The sequence below is a fragment of the Thamnophis elegans genome, chromosome 11 (assembly GCF_009769535.1).
Source record: "Thamnophis elegans isolate rThaEle1 chromosome 11, rThaEle1.pri, whole genome shotgun sequence".
Classification (NCBI taxonomy): Eukaryota; Metazoa; Chordata; class Lepidosauria; order Squamata; family Colubridae; genus Thamnophis; species Thamnophis elegans.
The window spans coordinates 29,716,271-29,732,866 of record NC_045551.1 but is presented as its reverse complement, the minus strand read 5'-3'; the positions used below and the strand labels follow the sequence as shown (position 1 = coordinate 29,732,866).

Here is a 16,596-nt window from a genome sequence, read left to right as displayed (position 1 = left end):
AATTATGTATCCAGTACTTGTTACAAAGAAGATACAAACAATGTGCATTTTGAGTAGTTAATTGTGGCTAAGTATCTCTTAGGTGTATCAAAATAATTTCCTTTGCAGCCATAGCTCAAATAATACATAATATATATTAAAACATTTTTCCTTTAGTTTTATGGTACCTTTAAAATATATGCTGATTTATAGTTCTTCTTACAATTGTATTTATCTATACAACTGAATAATGCTTTATCTCATTCTTGACAGAAATTATCTATTAATTAAAAAGCCACTTTCTGCATGTGTTTTGCAAGCAGAATAAATACTTTTGCCTTTCTACAGAGACATTTGCCTTTCTACAAAGATATGAACACCAAAATTAAAATAGTCATAACCCAAATGCTCAACCAAATCATATAAAAGTGAATAAAATGAAACATGTTAAGAAAAACCATAGAAATACTCTTAAGGATATAGAAATTAATCTGACACCAAGTTGAACTATTGGTCCACATATTATTGACATTCATTAGCAGCAGCAGCAACAAAAAAGGAGGAGGGGTTACCCCATTCTGACTTGGCATTTTGCAAACACATATGTGTTTATTCTTTTTGATAAAGTGGCTCTCTTTAGGACAAAGTGCCACAGCACAACTTTAAAAAAAGTTGTGTGCTGGAATTTTCTGAATGAAAACATAATGAAGAAATCAAAGGACACATTGATTTCATCACATTTTTGATAGCTATCATAATATCTCTTCTAGTATATATTGTATATTTGGTACAGTGCAAAAGTTGTAGGCAGGTGTGAAAAAATGCTGTAAACAAAGAATGCTTTCAGACATATAAATAATGATTGTTTATTTTTGTCACTTTTCAAAATGCAAAGTGAGTGAACAAAAGAAAAATATAAATCAAATCAATATTTGGTGAGACCACCCTTTGCCTTCAAACCAGCATCAATTCTCATAGGTACACTTGCTCAAAGTCAGGGATTTTGCAGGATTATATTCAGGTGTATGATCAACCAATTATACCAAACAGGTGCTAATGATCATCAATGTCACACGTAGGTTGAAACCCAGTCATGAACTGAAACAGAAACAGCTGTGTAGGAGGCTTAAAACTGGGTGAGGAACAGCCAGACTCTGCTACCAAGGTGAGGCTGTGAAAGACAGTTTCATGTCATGGCAAGATTGAGCACAGCAACAAGACTCAAGGTAGTTATACTGCATCAATAAGGTCTCTCCCAGACAAAGATTTCAAAGCAGACTGGGGTTTCAAGATGTGCTGTTAAAACTCTTTTGAAAAAGCACAAAGAAACAGGCAACATTGAGGATCATAGATGCAGTGGTTGGCCAAGGAAACTTAGTGCAGCAGATGAAAGACACATCAAACTTATTACCCTTCAAAATCAGATGTCCAGCAGTTCCATCAGCTCAGAACTGGCAGAAACCAATGGGACCCAGGTACACCCATCTACTGTCTGGAGAAGTCTGGCCAGAAGTGGTCTTCATGGAAGAGTTGCAGCCAAAAAGCCATACCTCCGATGTGGGAACAAGGCCAAGCGACATAAGTATGCACAAAAACATAGGAAGTGGCATGCAGAAAAATGGCAGCAGGTGCTCTGGACCAATGAGTCAAAATTTGAAATATTTGGCTGTAGCAGAAGGCACTTTGTTTGTTGAAGGGCTGGAGAGCGGTACAATAATGAGTGTCTGCAGGCAACAGTGAATCATGGTGGAGGTTCCTTGAACGTTTGGGGCTGCATTTCTGCAAATGGAGTTGGAGATTTGGTCAAGATTAATGGGGTTCTCAATGCTGAGAAATACAGGCAGGTACTTATCCATCATGCAATACCATCAGGGAGGGGTATGATTGGCCCCAAATTTATTCTGCAGCAGGACAACGACCCCAAGCATGCAGCCAAAGTCATTAAGAACTATCTTCAGCGTAAAGAACAAGAAGAAGCACTGGAAGTGATGGCATGGCCCCACAGAGCCCTGATCTCAACATCATCGAATGCGTCTGGGATTACATGAAGAGACAGAAGGATATGAGAAAGTCTACATCCACAGAAGATCTGTGGTTAGTTCTCCAAGATGTTTGGAACAACCTACTAGCCGAGTTCCTTCAAAAACTGTGTGCAAGTGTACCTAGAAGAATTGCTGCTGTTTAGAAGGCAAAGGGTGGTCACACCAAATATTGATTTGATTTAGATTTTTCTTGTTCTCTCACTTTGCATTTTGAAAATTGACAAAAATAAACAGTCATTATTTATATTTCTGAAAGCATTCTTTGTTTTACAGCATTTTTTCAGACCTGCCTACAACTTTTGCACAGTACTGTATATGTCCCTCATTATAAACAATGGTACATTTGAACGCAAATGAATGACATAAAAGATAATAAGGAAAGTGTAAATATTTTTTCTCAGAAGTATAGTATGGTATAAAAACTATTTCCAAGGAAAGTGAAAAACCTCATAAGAAAAAGACTTAAGTTTAATAGAACATAAAACATTTATTTTACAAAACAGGAAACTGCACTGTTTAACCTTTCTTCCATTTTGCTCATGCCTTTTTCATTCAGGAGAATGAAAAGCTGATGAGAAGCGTTCTTTCAATTTGTCTAAACTGATTTTCAAAAACAGTTGCCTTACCACACTTCCAGCATCTTTCATCCTCAGACTGTGTTCATGTAAAATGATTACTCATTTCCCATACTAAACTATCCCCATTATAATAGAATTAAAAATACCAATATTGGATAGACAAAACTGATGTTTTAAATATTTATTATGTGTGTGGATCCAGGAATACAATAGATCTACACAACTACTACTAACCTAAAACTTGTCAGCATATATATACTCACCACTATAGTATCTGCTCCAATAACAATATCTGGTGTTTGAAGATGTTTCTGAAAGAAAAGATAAATAAAACATAAAAGGTATGTGTATTTTATTAAATTTTTCCAACATACCAATGCTGCTATAAACTTGAATGTTAACAGATAACAAATTAAGGAGAAAAAGCAACCCTAATTCAATAAAAACAATTTTGATTTCATCCAATGATTAATAGAAGATCAAATGTGAGAGGGTGGATACTTGTAAGCTGGCCAGGCATTCAATTGGTGTTTGCTGGACGGTGGAAAGCAGGGGGAGAGAATGAACTAGCTGATTTTCTCTAATTTCAGAAGTCTGGGTGGCATATATTTTATTCTGAAGTCCTTTCAGAAGAAATATGGGCATACAGAAATCATTGTCTCACACTATTACAATTGAAGGTATCCACTGAAACACTAGATGGAGAGATTCATGTAGTGAATAAGGTAAAGGTAAAGGTTCCCCTCGCACCTATGTGCTAGTCGTTCCCAACTCTAGGGGGCGGTGCTCACCTCCGTTTCAAAGCCAAAGAGCTGTGCTGTCCAAAGACGTCTCCGTGGTCATGTGGCTGGCATGACTAAACTCCACGGAATGCTGTTACCTTCCTACCAAAGGTGGTTCCTATTTTTCTACTTGCATTTTTTATGTGCTTTCAAATTGCTAGCTGGCAGAAGCTGGGACAAGTAACGGGAGCTCACTCCATTACACAGCGCTAGGGATTCGAAATGCCGAACTGCTGACCTTTCTTATCAACAAGCTCAGCGTCTTAGGCACTGAGCCACCGCATCCCTCAGTGAATAAGGAGAACGTCCTTATTATGCAATTTTCTGCCATCTGATATGGTGGTGACTACTATTTGAACTATTTAAAAGAGTATTACATTAATTCATGAATGATAGGTCTAAGACTAAACATTAATCCAGAAACAAAGATAAAGTAGGTTTTAATCATTAAAAAGTTCCAAAGGAAGAGGGCTATCATCCTCTTATCATAATTCAGACATTTCTGAATTAATCTGGTGAGCCACTCCATGACAATGAACATTGGGTATTGAATGTTGGTTTGGCCTCATCCTGGCTCAATATCTTAAACTCTTCCATGTATTTGAGCTCATTTTTTTCTGTTGAAAAAAAGATGAATGTTTTATCCACAGGTTCTATGTTTTATGTTTAATAGGCTGCCAAATATACATTTTGCACTAATAACAAATAGTGATGGTGAACAATAGCCTCCTTGGCTATAAACATTCAATTTTCCTATGGGACATGTTAAGTCAGGGGTATTAAACTCAAGCTTCATGGGCCGGATTCAACCCACGGCGTGCTTAGATCTGGCCATGGAGCTGGCCTGTAAACAGCAGAGGACCAGCCCGCAGTGCCTTTGCCAGCAGAAACAGAGCTCGGGGGGACCCCACGTGCCCCCACTGCACCCCATGATGGCTTCCTGCAGCCCTCTGCAGTGAAAATAGAGCTCAGGAGGCCACACATATCCCATTTTCTCTGGCAGAGGGCAATCAAAACAAACTAAAGACAAAACAAAAGGAGAAATGTTTCCCCTTTTGTATTTGAGCATGCAAGAAGGGGCAGGAAAGGAGAAAGGGCGTTGGTACTTACCTGATACGCCTCTTCTCATAGTGGGGGGAGGAGTATCCAGAATGGGTTGACCTTATCCTCTCGTGATTGGTTTGAGTCAGATAAGCTCTTTGGGCTCCGCCCCCTGGAAGTGAGCCTGCCCAGTTTTATGACGAAGAGCTCTCTCCGACTCGTTGCATCATTCGCTCCAGACTCTTGATTCAGTTTTTTTGCTTTTATTGTCTTCAACATCAATAATTAAATAACAATATAAACAAAGAACATAACACTTAGTTGTACAAACATAGTCAGGGAGGGACTGGATACTCCTCCCCCCACTATGAGAAGAGGCGTATCAGGTAAGTACCAACGCCCTTTCTCCATAGTGAGGGGGGAGGAGTATCCAGAATGGGACGTACCAAAGCCTGCACGTCCCTAGGGAGGGAGATCCCTGAGGCCCTATGTCCCCCACTCAGGCCTGTTGAGGCACGGGTCCTGCCCTGTGAACCGCCTGCAACACCCTGCGGCCGAACGAGGCCTCTGCCGAGGCAAAGGAGTCCAACTTATAGTTCCTAACAAAGGGAGAGGGGGAAGCCCATGTGGCTGCCCTGCAGATTTCGGCCAGGGATGCTTGTGTGGCCCAGGCCGTGGATGTGGCTGCACTCCGTGTGGAGTGGGCTGTGATATGATTTGGTGTCTGTAACCCCTGCGACTGGTAAGCAGTGGCAATGCAGGTTCGCAGCCACCTGCCGATAGTGGTGTAAGTTACCTTATTACCCAGGGATCCTGGTTGGAAGGAGACAAACAGGGCTTCGGATTTCCTGTTTGGCCTGGTTCTCCTGAGGTAAATCCTCAGAGCCCTCCTAACGTCCAGAGTGTGCCACTTCCTCTCCAATGGGTGAGAAGGGTCTGGACAGAAGTTGGGCAAAATCAGTTCCTGGGCTCGATGGAAGCAGGAGCACACCTTGGGAATGAAGGATGGATCCAGCCGTAACACCACCCTATCTTGGTGGAAGACACAGAGATCCTCCCTGGTGGACAGCGCCTGCAGTTCGGATATCCGCCTGGCGGAAGTGATGGCCACCAGGAAAGCCACCTTCAGGGTCAGGAACTTAAGGGAAACTGTTTGTAATGGCTCAAATGGGGCGCCCGTTAGAGCGTCCAATACCCTGTGTAAATCCCAGGAAGGGTGCCTGTGTACCGTAGGTGGTCTGAGGTTGGAGGCCCCCTTAAGGAATTGCCTGACCATGGGGTGGTGTGTCAGGCTCTGATTTCTGCCACACAGGAGAACTGATGAGATGGCTGAGACCTGTCTCCTAATTGTGTTAGGAGCTAACCCTCTATCCAGGCCCGCCTGGAGGAAGTCCAGAACCTGAGGCACCGTAGCCTGGGTGGGGTTGAACCCCCGGGAGTTGCACCAAGAGTCAAAGGCCCGCCACGTGGAGCCATAGATGCGCTCTGTGGAGGGCCTGCGGGCGGCCTGGATAGTCCTTATCACCCTGGGGGAGAAGTGGTCTTTCCTCAGGATGCTCCGCTCCAGCGCCAAGCGGTCAACTGGCTGCAGCTTCCGCTCCAAGTTGTCCCCTTGGTCCGGTTGAGCCAGCCGGCTCTGATGAACCCACCCCTGCTGTATGTTCTGCCCTCAGCGAATGTTGTCTAAATTCATAGGCTATCTGAGGTGCTTCTGCGATCTCTCATAGTCGGGCATCCCATTCTGAGTTTGTGGTGGGTTCTGGCATGGGGACCAGCCTGTCTGACCCTTTTTTTTTTTTTTTTTTTTTTTTTTTTTTTCCCCCCCCCGGCCATAAGGGTGCTATGATTCTATGGCTAGGATTAGCGCAGAGATATTCAGAATGTAAACACAGACGGAGTTTAATGGGCGGCCACTAGAGTGTGTGTAAAGATGGAGTGAGGGGAGCTAAGGCTCACAATAAAGGCCTGCCGCAAAGGTAAATTAATAATAATAACAACAAGAACCACAACCACAATAATAATAATGAACTAGAATAAAATACAAAAGGGGGCATCTTCCCGCCTGATAAAACCAAGAAAGATTAAGGAAACGATTGGTCCCTTGCTGGGAGAAGTGGCCCGAAGGTGACAAGCAGCAGGGGTAAGCCGAACCATTTAACTCGTGCTTGGCATCTGTCTTTACCCGAAGGGATAAACAATCCAACCTATCAAGAACCGCATCCCAAATTCAGATTAGGAACCCAAGATGAGATAGGGAAGAAATGGTAGCCTGTCTATCTTAGGCAAGGTCCAATTCCCAGGACCGGGTGGGTTACACCCAGGGGTCTGAAGGAGCTGGCGGACAAAATCTCCAAACAACTGAAACTATATCTATCAGAGATCCTGGAGTACTGGAGAACCACTATAGAATTGCTGATGTGATTCCCCCCCTTCAGAAAGGAAGAAAAACCGTCTCGAGAGCCCAAGGCCAACATGGGTTTGTCAAAAACAGATCATACCAGACTGGCCATATTAGATTACGGTGACCACCCTAGTGGACCATAGGAATGCCATTGATATAGTTAACTTGGACTTCAGCAAGTCCTGATAAGGTAGACCATAACCTACTATTAGATAAAGTAGAAGAATGTGGGTTAGACCTAGTCACCCCAGGTGCCTTGGTAACTGGTGCACCCACCTGTACTCCTCAATGGAACTGCCTCTTCATGGAGGGAAGAGTGCAGGGAGTCTCCCAAGGTTCAGTGTTGAGCCCAGTACTCTTCAACATCTTCATCAGTGATTTGAATGAGGGTGTTAGGTGTGTAAGCTAACATTTGGGATAGCAAAATATATGCCATGATAGTAGTACTGTTTCTTTAAGAACTGCTGTTATCTCAAGCGGTCATAAGAAGGAGCCGGAATGACTGTTAGCTCTCTGTTTGTTAACGGCTGATGGGGGGGGGGGAGGTCATCAGGTTAGCAGATGACCCCCGGCTGGCCGGAATAGCCAACACTTCAGAATACAGGCTAAAGCTACAGAAGGATCTTGATACCCTTGAACATTGGGCACTACCTAGGGAAAATGGGGTTCAAGGAAGTAAGGTTCTACCTTTAGGCAATGAAGGTGAAGTGCACAGGTACAGGATACCTTGCTCCACAGTAGTAACTGTGAAGGGGATCTTGGGAGTCCTAGTGGACAACCCCTTTAATGTGAGTCAGCAGTGTGCAACAGCTGCCAGAAGAGCAACACAGTTTTTGGCATCATAAACAGAGGAATAGAATCAAGCTCCCATGAAGTGTTAATCCCACTTTTTGAGGTCTTGGGAGGCCACACTTGGAATTCTGCGCTCAGTTTGGTCCCCATGATGTAGAAGAGATGTGGAGACTCTTAAGGAGAGTGCAGAGAAGGCAACAGGGGATCAGGGTACTGGAGACTAAAGCCTATGAAGAACGGTTGCAGGAACTGGGTAGGTCTAGTCTACTGGAAGGAAGGACTAGGGGAGACGTGATAGCAGTGTTCCAATATCTCTGGGGTTGCCACAGAGAAGAGGCTGCCTGACTATCCTCTAAGGCACTTGAGTGCAGAACAAGAAGCAATGGGTGGAAACTAAACAAGGAGAGAAGCAACTTAGAGCTGAGGAGAAATTTCATGACAGTTAGAACAATTAATCAGTGGAACAGCCTGCCTCCAGACATTGTGAGAGCCCCAACAGTTTTTAAGAAGCTGTTGGGTGGCAATGACAATAGCAATAGCAGTTAGATTTATATACCGCTTCATAGGGCTTTCAGCCCTCTCTAGGTGGTTTACAGAGTCAGCCTAATCAAACATAGGAAGCCATTTGTCTGAGATGGTATAGGATATCCTGCCTGGGCAGGGGATTGAGCTAGAAAGCCTGCAGGTTCCTTCCCATTCTGCTATTGTATTGCATAGTATTGTATTGTATTGCATTAGCCGTTTGCCTAGTCACCCCCACCCTTGGAAGGTCTTCAGTAACCTGCTTGGGGGCTCCATTGGGAGCTGCACTTTAGCAGCTGGGCTGAATATTCTCCCCCCCCCCCCTGCGTTTTTCCAGGCTGCAGGGGGCTGCCGGCTTGGGATTAACAAAACAAAACACAGTTTTTTGCTACTGGGGCCAGTAGGCCTCTCGCCTCTCCCGTTCTGTCTCCTAATTAAAGGAGAGTTTTCTTAAGGGGGAATCAAGAACTAACCACGACAACACAGCTTGCTACTGATGCCCATCAGTCTCTTGCCCCCCCACTCTGTCTCCTAATTAAAGGAGAGCTTTCTTAAGGGGGAATCAAGAATTAGTCATGGCAAACACAACTTGCTACTGATGCCCATCAGTCTCTTGCCCCTCCCGCTCTGTCTCCTAATTAAAGGAGAGTTTTCTTAAGGGGGAATCAAGAGTTAGCCATGAAAAACACAGTTTGCTACGGATGCCGGTCAGCCTCTCGCCCCTCCCGCTCTGTCTCCTAATTAAAGGAGAATGTTCTTATGGAGGAAGCCTTCTCCTGTTACTTGGCAGCCAGAAAGGTAGGGGGGGTGGTTCTTCCTGCAAGCCTTGTGGCAGCTGCCTTTGTGATTCAACAAGGAAGTAGGCTTGGGGGGGGTTGATCCACCACCTGCCTCTTTAACTCCTTGATAGGCCTCCTTTTGGCCCTTTGCTGCCTCCCTCGCTCTTGGCTAATGCCTCTGCGATCGTCTCTCACCTTTGTAGGTCTCCTCAAGTGGTGGTTGTTGTCCTGCCGGCCACCTGAGCTGCTGGGGGCCGCCATCTTGGACCACGTGGCTTCAAGATGGCCCCCGGCTCCAAATTCAAAAGGCTCCTCTTTGCTGGAGCACATGGAAATGGCTTTTGCCTTTGCAGGCTTGCCATGCGGCTGCCGCTCATCTCCCGCAGCTGTTTTAGAGCCTTTCTGGCTCTCACCTTGTCCACTGGTGATAGCTGCCAGCACAGGTTTTCCTTTTTAAAAACCCTCGTGGCTGAGGGGAGCGGAGGAGCGCTTCTGCTCCTGAGAAGCCTCTCATCAAGGGCTGCCTCTAGGAGGCATGTGTGCCCGGTTCTCCTGCTTGCCCGGCAATGGTCCTCACAGAGTGACTCCACCTCACTCAATGGCCAGGGCAGCGTGCCGCCCCAGAGGGCTTGTGGCAATCCGGTCGTTGCAGGAGGAGGCTGTGTGCGATGAAGGGAGGCAGGATTCGCCGGGTCCAAGTTTATTTTCTTTAATCCTTTGTAAATTACTGGAGGTCTGGAGAGGTGCAACCTTTCCCTTGATTGGGGTGAGTCAAATCTCCAGCTCTTACAAGCCTCAGCTGTTAGGGCTGCCTGCTAGAGGCTTTTGCCCGACCTCCTGGTTAGGGCTGCCTGCTAGAGGCTTTGCCCTTCCTTCTGCTGCCCGGCCAAGCTCCTCACTGAGAGTCTTCGGATGTCCTCAGTGTCCAGGGCAGCCTGCCGCCCCAGGGGGCTAGTGGCAGTCCCAATCCTGCAGGAGGAGTGAAGCAGGGAGGCAAAACTCGACGGGTCCAAATGAATTTTCCTTTAGATCCTAGTAAATTCCTGGAGCTCTCGAATGAGCAACTTCTCACGATCGATTTGAGTCAGAAAACTGGGCAGGCTCACTTCCAGGGGGCGGAGCCCAAAGAGCTTATCTGACTCAAACCAATCACGAGAGGATAAGGTCAACCCATTCTGGATACTCCTCCCCCCTCACTATGGAGAAAGAGGAAAGACAAAAAAAGGGAAGATGGGAAGAAAGAAGGAAAAATAAGGAAAGAGAAGGAAGGAAATAATGAGAGTGAGGGAGGGTCTGATGGAAGTCCTGCCTTAGCATTTGGCCACCACAGGTGTCACCAACATGTGTTCTGTGTCACCGTGACCCGTCAAAACCGTGCCCGACTAAGCCGCGCCCGATTAAACCGCGTCGCTGACGTCATCAACAGGGCGACAACAGCCAGCGCGGAGAAAGAAGGGCACTTTAAATAGCGCTTTGAAAGCAAGCCGATTCAACTTAAGGTAAGGGTTAGGTTTAGGGTTAGGTTTAGGGTTGGGTTAAGGGTTAGGGTTAGGTTTAGGGTTAGGTTAAGGGTTAGAGTTAGGTTTAGGATTAGGTTAAGGGTTAGGATTAGGTTTAGGGTTAGGTTAAGGGTTAGGTTTAGGGTTAGGGTTAGGTAAAGGGTTAGGTTTAGGGTTAGGTTTAGGATTAGGTTTAGGGGGGTTAGGTTTAGGGGTTAATTTTAGGTTTAGGGTTTACAGCGTGCTTCTGTCTCCGCGCTGTTGTCACCCTGTTGATGACGTCAGCGACGCAGTTTAGTCAAGCGTGGTTTTGTGGTGGAACCCTGTGTCACACCCACCATGTCCACCCACACACACACCCCGACCCTCTGAGGTCAGTTACAACCCTGATATGGCCCTCAATAAAATTGAGTTTGTCACTCCTGTGTCAAGTTTTATATATCTATATCTATATCTATCTATCTATCATCTATCTCTATCTATCTATCTATCTATCTATCTATCTATCTATCTATCTATCTATCTATCTATCATCTATGCAAGAAGCAAACCAGACCTATCAATAAAATAAAAATAGCCTTAATATGGAAATAGGCTCACCACATGCATTCTATTTGCCACTTCAAGTGCCTTCTGTTTTGCAGTTTCTACAGCATATTGATACGGGGCTGAAAAAGTTGACTTCTCAAGTGTTTCTTTGAACCATGATGGAACAACTTCAAACCGGAGACCCTGTTAAACAGAAAGAATACATGAATCAGGGAGGGGGGGGAATCATGCAAGATTTATATTTTATAGGCTGCAATCACCAAGACCTTGGTGATTAAAGACTACTTAACACTATCTTCTTTAGAACTGCAGACTACAATCTGGGATATCTAGCATCACAGATGCAACAGGAGAATATAGTACACTAACTTTTCCTAATTTCTACTCTATTGGCAGAGCTTAATATTATCTCGCAGAAAGTAAGGGCTGCCTAAATTGAAAAAACTGAGTGAGGTACAGCAGTTAACAAAATGCTTCCGTGGGCCTTCCAAAACAAAATGATATTATGATAAAGCCACCTTGCTAAACCTGAATCATATCTTAATCATGCTTAAAGACATTATTAATAAAGTAAAAGTTTAAGGTTTTAGAAGGAAACCATTTCACTAATTCCTACAAATTACATATAGAAGATATTGGGGAAATAAGCAACTGACTAGCTAGAAACCTGAACTATTAGTTAGTTGCTTGCCTCCTTTGAATTTAGATGCCCTTCAGTTACAAACACGATAATTCTTATCCACCTTATGAATTCACAATGACAATTTCTTAACTACATGTGAACTCAGCATACTGAATGAAATATAAGCAGCAAAGGTAGCTGTGTGGTGTTTGCTTTAAGGAGAAAATAGAATATACAACACTAATATGATTTTTAGGCTACAATTCTTCATCAGTAAGGTAACTAAAGTAAAGAGAGTGGGAAGAAAAGATGGACAGTGTCTAAACGATGTAATCTTTATAAATTCATTTTATTAAGATGGACACTATCTAAACCATGTAATCGTTATAAATTAATTTTATATAAAGGAGAGCTATGTTACCTTTCAGTGGCAAAAAAACCTGAAGAATCTGATAACACCTTCTTCAGCTGACAAATTGTATTACAATATATAAGCTGTGGCTCACAAAAGCTTATGCATTTTAATAAATTTGTTAATCAGAATAAGTGTTACTACTAGACTTCTTAAAATAGAATGGAACAATACATCGCCAGCTTTCACATTAAGGTTTTTCACTTGCTGAGATTACTTCAGCTTGGACCTAGGCTTCTCCCAAGAGCTATGGAGAAAATCCCACAATATTTTATCCTCAGTTTTTAAAATTATAATTTAAAAAAAAATAAACAGCAAAAGGGTGATTAGAACATTCATTTTGGACCATTACAAATAGACTAAATGTCAGGTGGATTTGAAGTAAGATTTTGAAATTAATTACAAGAAATCTTCCTGTGGGAAAATGCACATTTTGAATTCTTTAAAAAAGCATCATAGGATGGGACTTTGAAGGCTGGTTCCTAGAAGGAGTTGGGGAATTAAAATTATAATTAAAGGAGAAGAATACTTAAATTTGACTAATACAGAATGGATCAAAATACTTTAGAAACAGAGATTTTGAAGGGTATTTGTGGCAATGGACATGGGACACAAATAACAAGCAAAAACAGCAATCTGGATGAATCTTTTCTATATTTTATTTACAAAAGAGAGTTAAACTTTTGAAGGATTTTGTGAAAAGGGACAAAGAAAAATATGAAGCCAAGTTCTAAGATCGTATTTGAATAATTAAAGATCAAGTAAAAACAAGGAATATAATTTGCCTTATTTGACTAAGGTTAAAATAGATATGTGGTGATGTGCCTTAATGAACTTTTAAAAACATTTTTCCACTGATTTTTAAGCACTTATGTATTTTTATAATGTACATTTTTTAAAATTTTGTTCCTTTTATTGTTTGCTTTTTCTATTTGAAAAGCAATTTTTAAATGTTTTTAATTGCTATTTTAACAGCAATAAAGCTTTATTTTAAAAGATGAGATATGGAAAAAAGATGTTATTGTATTTTAAGACAAGTAGTAAGTTACTAAATTTATTTATACTTGTTATGAAATTCATTTCCTTATATACTTTTATTTTTGTCTACTATATTCTGTGTCCTTTTTTCTACTTTTTTCTACAATTTCTGAATATTTTTCTTTTAGCTTAATTTTGTTTTTTTACTGCTTATTAAAAAACGTCAATGCAACTATTACAAAAATGGAAACCAGAGCCTGTGAATATATATTCTAAGTCTGCACAATGTTCTTTCTGTCCATCTTAATAAGTTTAAGAAACTGCTGACTTGAATTTCACAACAGATGGAATTTTACATAACAGCTTCTTCCCTGTTCAATCTATGTTTAAATTTAGTTCAATGAAAATATTTACATTATCTTTTAAATCTTTTATTTGTAAACCATCAGGTGTCACCTGGACAGTTAGATAAATATTAATAAATATTAATTCAAAAGCCCATTTGTTGTAATTTTTAAGGTCTTTGTGCTACTGTAATAGCAGTCATTTCTAATCAATCTGTTTGTTTGTGCTTTTTTTGTGCTGAAGCAATGGCTGTAGTACATAACATGAGGATTTTATGTAGCTAAACATCCATAACAGTTAATTACTGTGATAGTTTATGTCCAATACTACTAAAAGTTTTAGGGCAGAACATAGCTAGTGGGTCTGTTTGACTCTAAATTTACTATACATATCTGAATTTTATTGTTGATTAGCCAGTATGCCTTATCAGAATACAGATAAAAAGTAAAGGTTCCCCTCGTACATATGTGCTAGTCATTCCCAACTCTAGGGGGGTGGTGCTCATCTCCATTTCAAAGCCGAAGAGCCAGCGCTGTCCAAAGACATCTCCGTGGTCATGTGGCTGACATGACTAAATGCCGAAGGCGCACGGAACACTGCTACTTTCCCACCAAATGTGGTTCCTATTTTTCTACTTGCATTTTTACATGCTTTCGAACTGATGTTCCAGAAGCTGGAACAAGTAATGGGAGCTCACTCCGTTACATGGTGCTAGGGATTCAAACCGCTGAACTGCCGACCTTTTGATCAACAAGCTCAGCGTCTTAGGCACTGAGCCACCGCGCCCCTCTAGAATACAGAATACAAAACAGAATACAAAAACACAGAACGTTAATAACTATTATGCATGACTAGTTTCAGAATCTGTTTCCTCATGTCTAGCAGTAGCAATGTAGATGCCATTGTGACGTATATCTGACGTATATCTTTTTCTTGAATCACTTTTTAAAAATATTATCAATAAGCTGATTTGATGGGGTATATTTCTTTATACATGTCACAAAGGAGCAGGTAGTCCTCAGTTTACAACATTTGTTTAATTACAGATCAAAGTTGCACTGAAAAAAGTGACTTATGACCATTTTCACAATTATGACCGTTGCAGTATCCCCCTGGTCACGTGATCGAAGTTCAGATGCACAGCAACTGATTCATATTTATGACAGTTGTGCTGTCCCGAGGTTACGTGATCACCTTTTGCAACCTTCTGACAAACAAAGTCAATGGGAAAAACAGATTCACTTAACCACATTACTAACTTAACTGTAATGATTCACTTAAGAAGTGTGGCATGAAAGGTCGTAATTTGCGGCAAAACTCACTTAACAAATGTCTCACTTAGCAGCAGAAATTTTGGGCTTAATTAGGCTCATTAGTCGAGGACTACCTGTATTGCAAATCATGCATTAAGGCATTACAACATGCACATTCTCGAAATGAGATCAAAAATTTATCTATTGCAGTGTCCCATTTCCAAATCTTTTTGGGAATCCTACAACCAGAGATAAATTTAATACAGTACACTTCTGATTACTGCATGCCAAAGAGGAGGGTCCCTCAGATCTCAGAGGTGCCCCTTCCTTATGGAAACAGCAGGTGGGAGCATTATTCTGCATTAATTTTTTATATCCCATTATATTGATGTCTACAGCTACATCTGATGAATTCCATATGATGTCTATGCGCATGTTCTTCATTTCACAGCTGTGCTCTCCATGGATACAATTACTTAGACTAAAGTGTTCCTTATTCATGATCTTCCAATAAAATTTATACTGGGGGTGGGGAGCATGCACAAAATCTCTACGGTTGTATGACAAGCATTCTCAACTTTTTGCACCGGTTTAGTTTTGCAATTGCAAGTTCATAAGCCCCATCCCATACTTCAGCCCAGGATATCACTACAGGCCGAATATAATGTAGTCCAGCTCTACAAAATTGTCAAGTGTCCTTTCAACTAAGGACACTTGGGTGGCAATCTTTGGATTCTTTTTGAGGATAGGCGCGTAGGTTTGCTTGGGCAAGGATTTCAGGCACATTTTCCGCAGCATTTCTCAACTAATGTCGTTCTTCCTCGGGACGAAAAACGTGACCGACGGAGCCGAGAAAGGGAAAAGCTCTTCCACCACCTTCACTACAGAGGGCAGAGGTGGGGAACTATGGCCCCTTTATGTAATTGCTAAAATTCCAGCAGCTCAGCCTAGATCTGATTTGCTTTTTGTTCTATTTTTTAAAATCTCTATTTTTTAGGAAATGCAAGGAATTTTTCGGAGACCACCAACCCGGCGCAGGACGGTTTAAACGAGTCAAGCGTAACTCACCGCGTTATTTAGGATCTCCTGCCTGCGCGGAGAGCCGCTTGCTAGCACCACCTTTTTGTCGGCCAGCTTTTTAAGGACCGCGTTGAGCACCATGGCTGCAGCCGTCGTGAAGGCGACTTTGCATAAAACCCAGCAGGGAGGAAAAACCCAATAACGCCAAGACCGTCCGCGGACAACTGACACTAGGCCCTGGGAGGGGGGGGGGGGCGGAGTCCAAAGAAGACGTGGCTCCTCCCTCCCGCCTTCTGCCCTCCGATTCGCCAACGTGAGCAACCCTTCCAAGCAGGGCTGGCGGAGCTGCGGCTCTTGTGGATGTTGAACTGGGCCACGTTATATTCGGCCTCTGATGATGTAGTGGGCTGAAGTATGGGGTGTTGTTGGCGGCTTACAAAGGTGCAGGGTTACAAAACGAAACCTCTTAGCTGTCTCATTAGAAGGCTCAAGCTACTATTTAACCTGGCTTCAAAATCCCGGTGGTCCCTACATGATCTTTAACTGGGGAGTGGACATCTGGATTTCTACAGCAGAGATCTGAAGCCTCATAACAGACTTATGTTCTGGGCTTCTTGAACCATAAACTATCCAAATAGGTGCATTTTTAGCTAAGCTAAAAATAATAACCATTGTTCTCTAAGATTAGCCCTTGCAGTGCTTGTAACCAGCCTAGCTTGGTATGTTGTTTAGACATACTAGTATTATATCTTGGCCTCTTGAACCATATTTGCTTATTTTGGCATAGCATGGATAAACATGGCATTTTGGAGGTTTAACCACAATTCATGGTGTAGAATGTATGACTAGCCATATTGCAAGGAAACAAAGTCTCAAATCGATGTGAATCTGTAATTGTGAGATAGGATGACTTTTGCAGTACAGCGCTCTAAAAGGTAACAGAATGAACAGTAATTTCAGGAAATTCTGATTACCTTCCATTGGAAGTGGCATGAAACAAAT

General features: G+C 42.4%; 1 protein-coding gene across 2 annotated transcripts in view; it reads right to left on the bottom strand.

Moving 5' to 3' along the window:
* ASMTL (acetylserotonin O-methyltransferase like) overlaps positions 1 to 15,839 on the bottom strand; it is a 30,103-nt gene extending 14,264 nt beyond the window's left edge. Inside the window, exons 1-3 of one of the 2 annotated variants that reach the window (XM_032226162.1) lie at positions 15,643 to 15,839; positions 11,016 to 11,147; positions 2,863 to 2,910 (exon numbers count right to left, since the gene is read on the bottom strand). In XM_032226162.1, the coding sequence (XP_032082053.1) occupies positions 2,863 to 2,910; positions 11,016 to 11,147; positions 15,643 to 15,735 (273 nt within the window). In that variant the 5' untranslated portion in view covers positions 15,736 to 15,839. Of the gene's footprint in view, positions 1 to 1,390; positions 1,413 to 2,862; positions 2,911 to 11,015; positions 11,148 to 15,642 lie in introns of those variants that run through there. The other variant, XM_032226163.1, reaches the window with a different exon arrangement.
* Between the last annotated feature and the right edge of the window lie 757 nt (positions 15,840 to 16,596).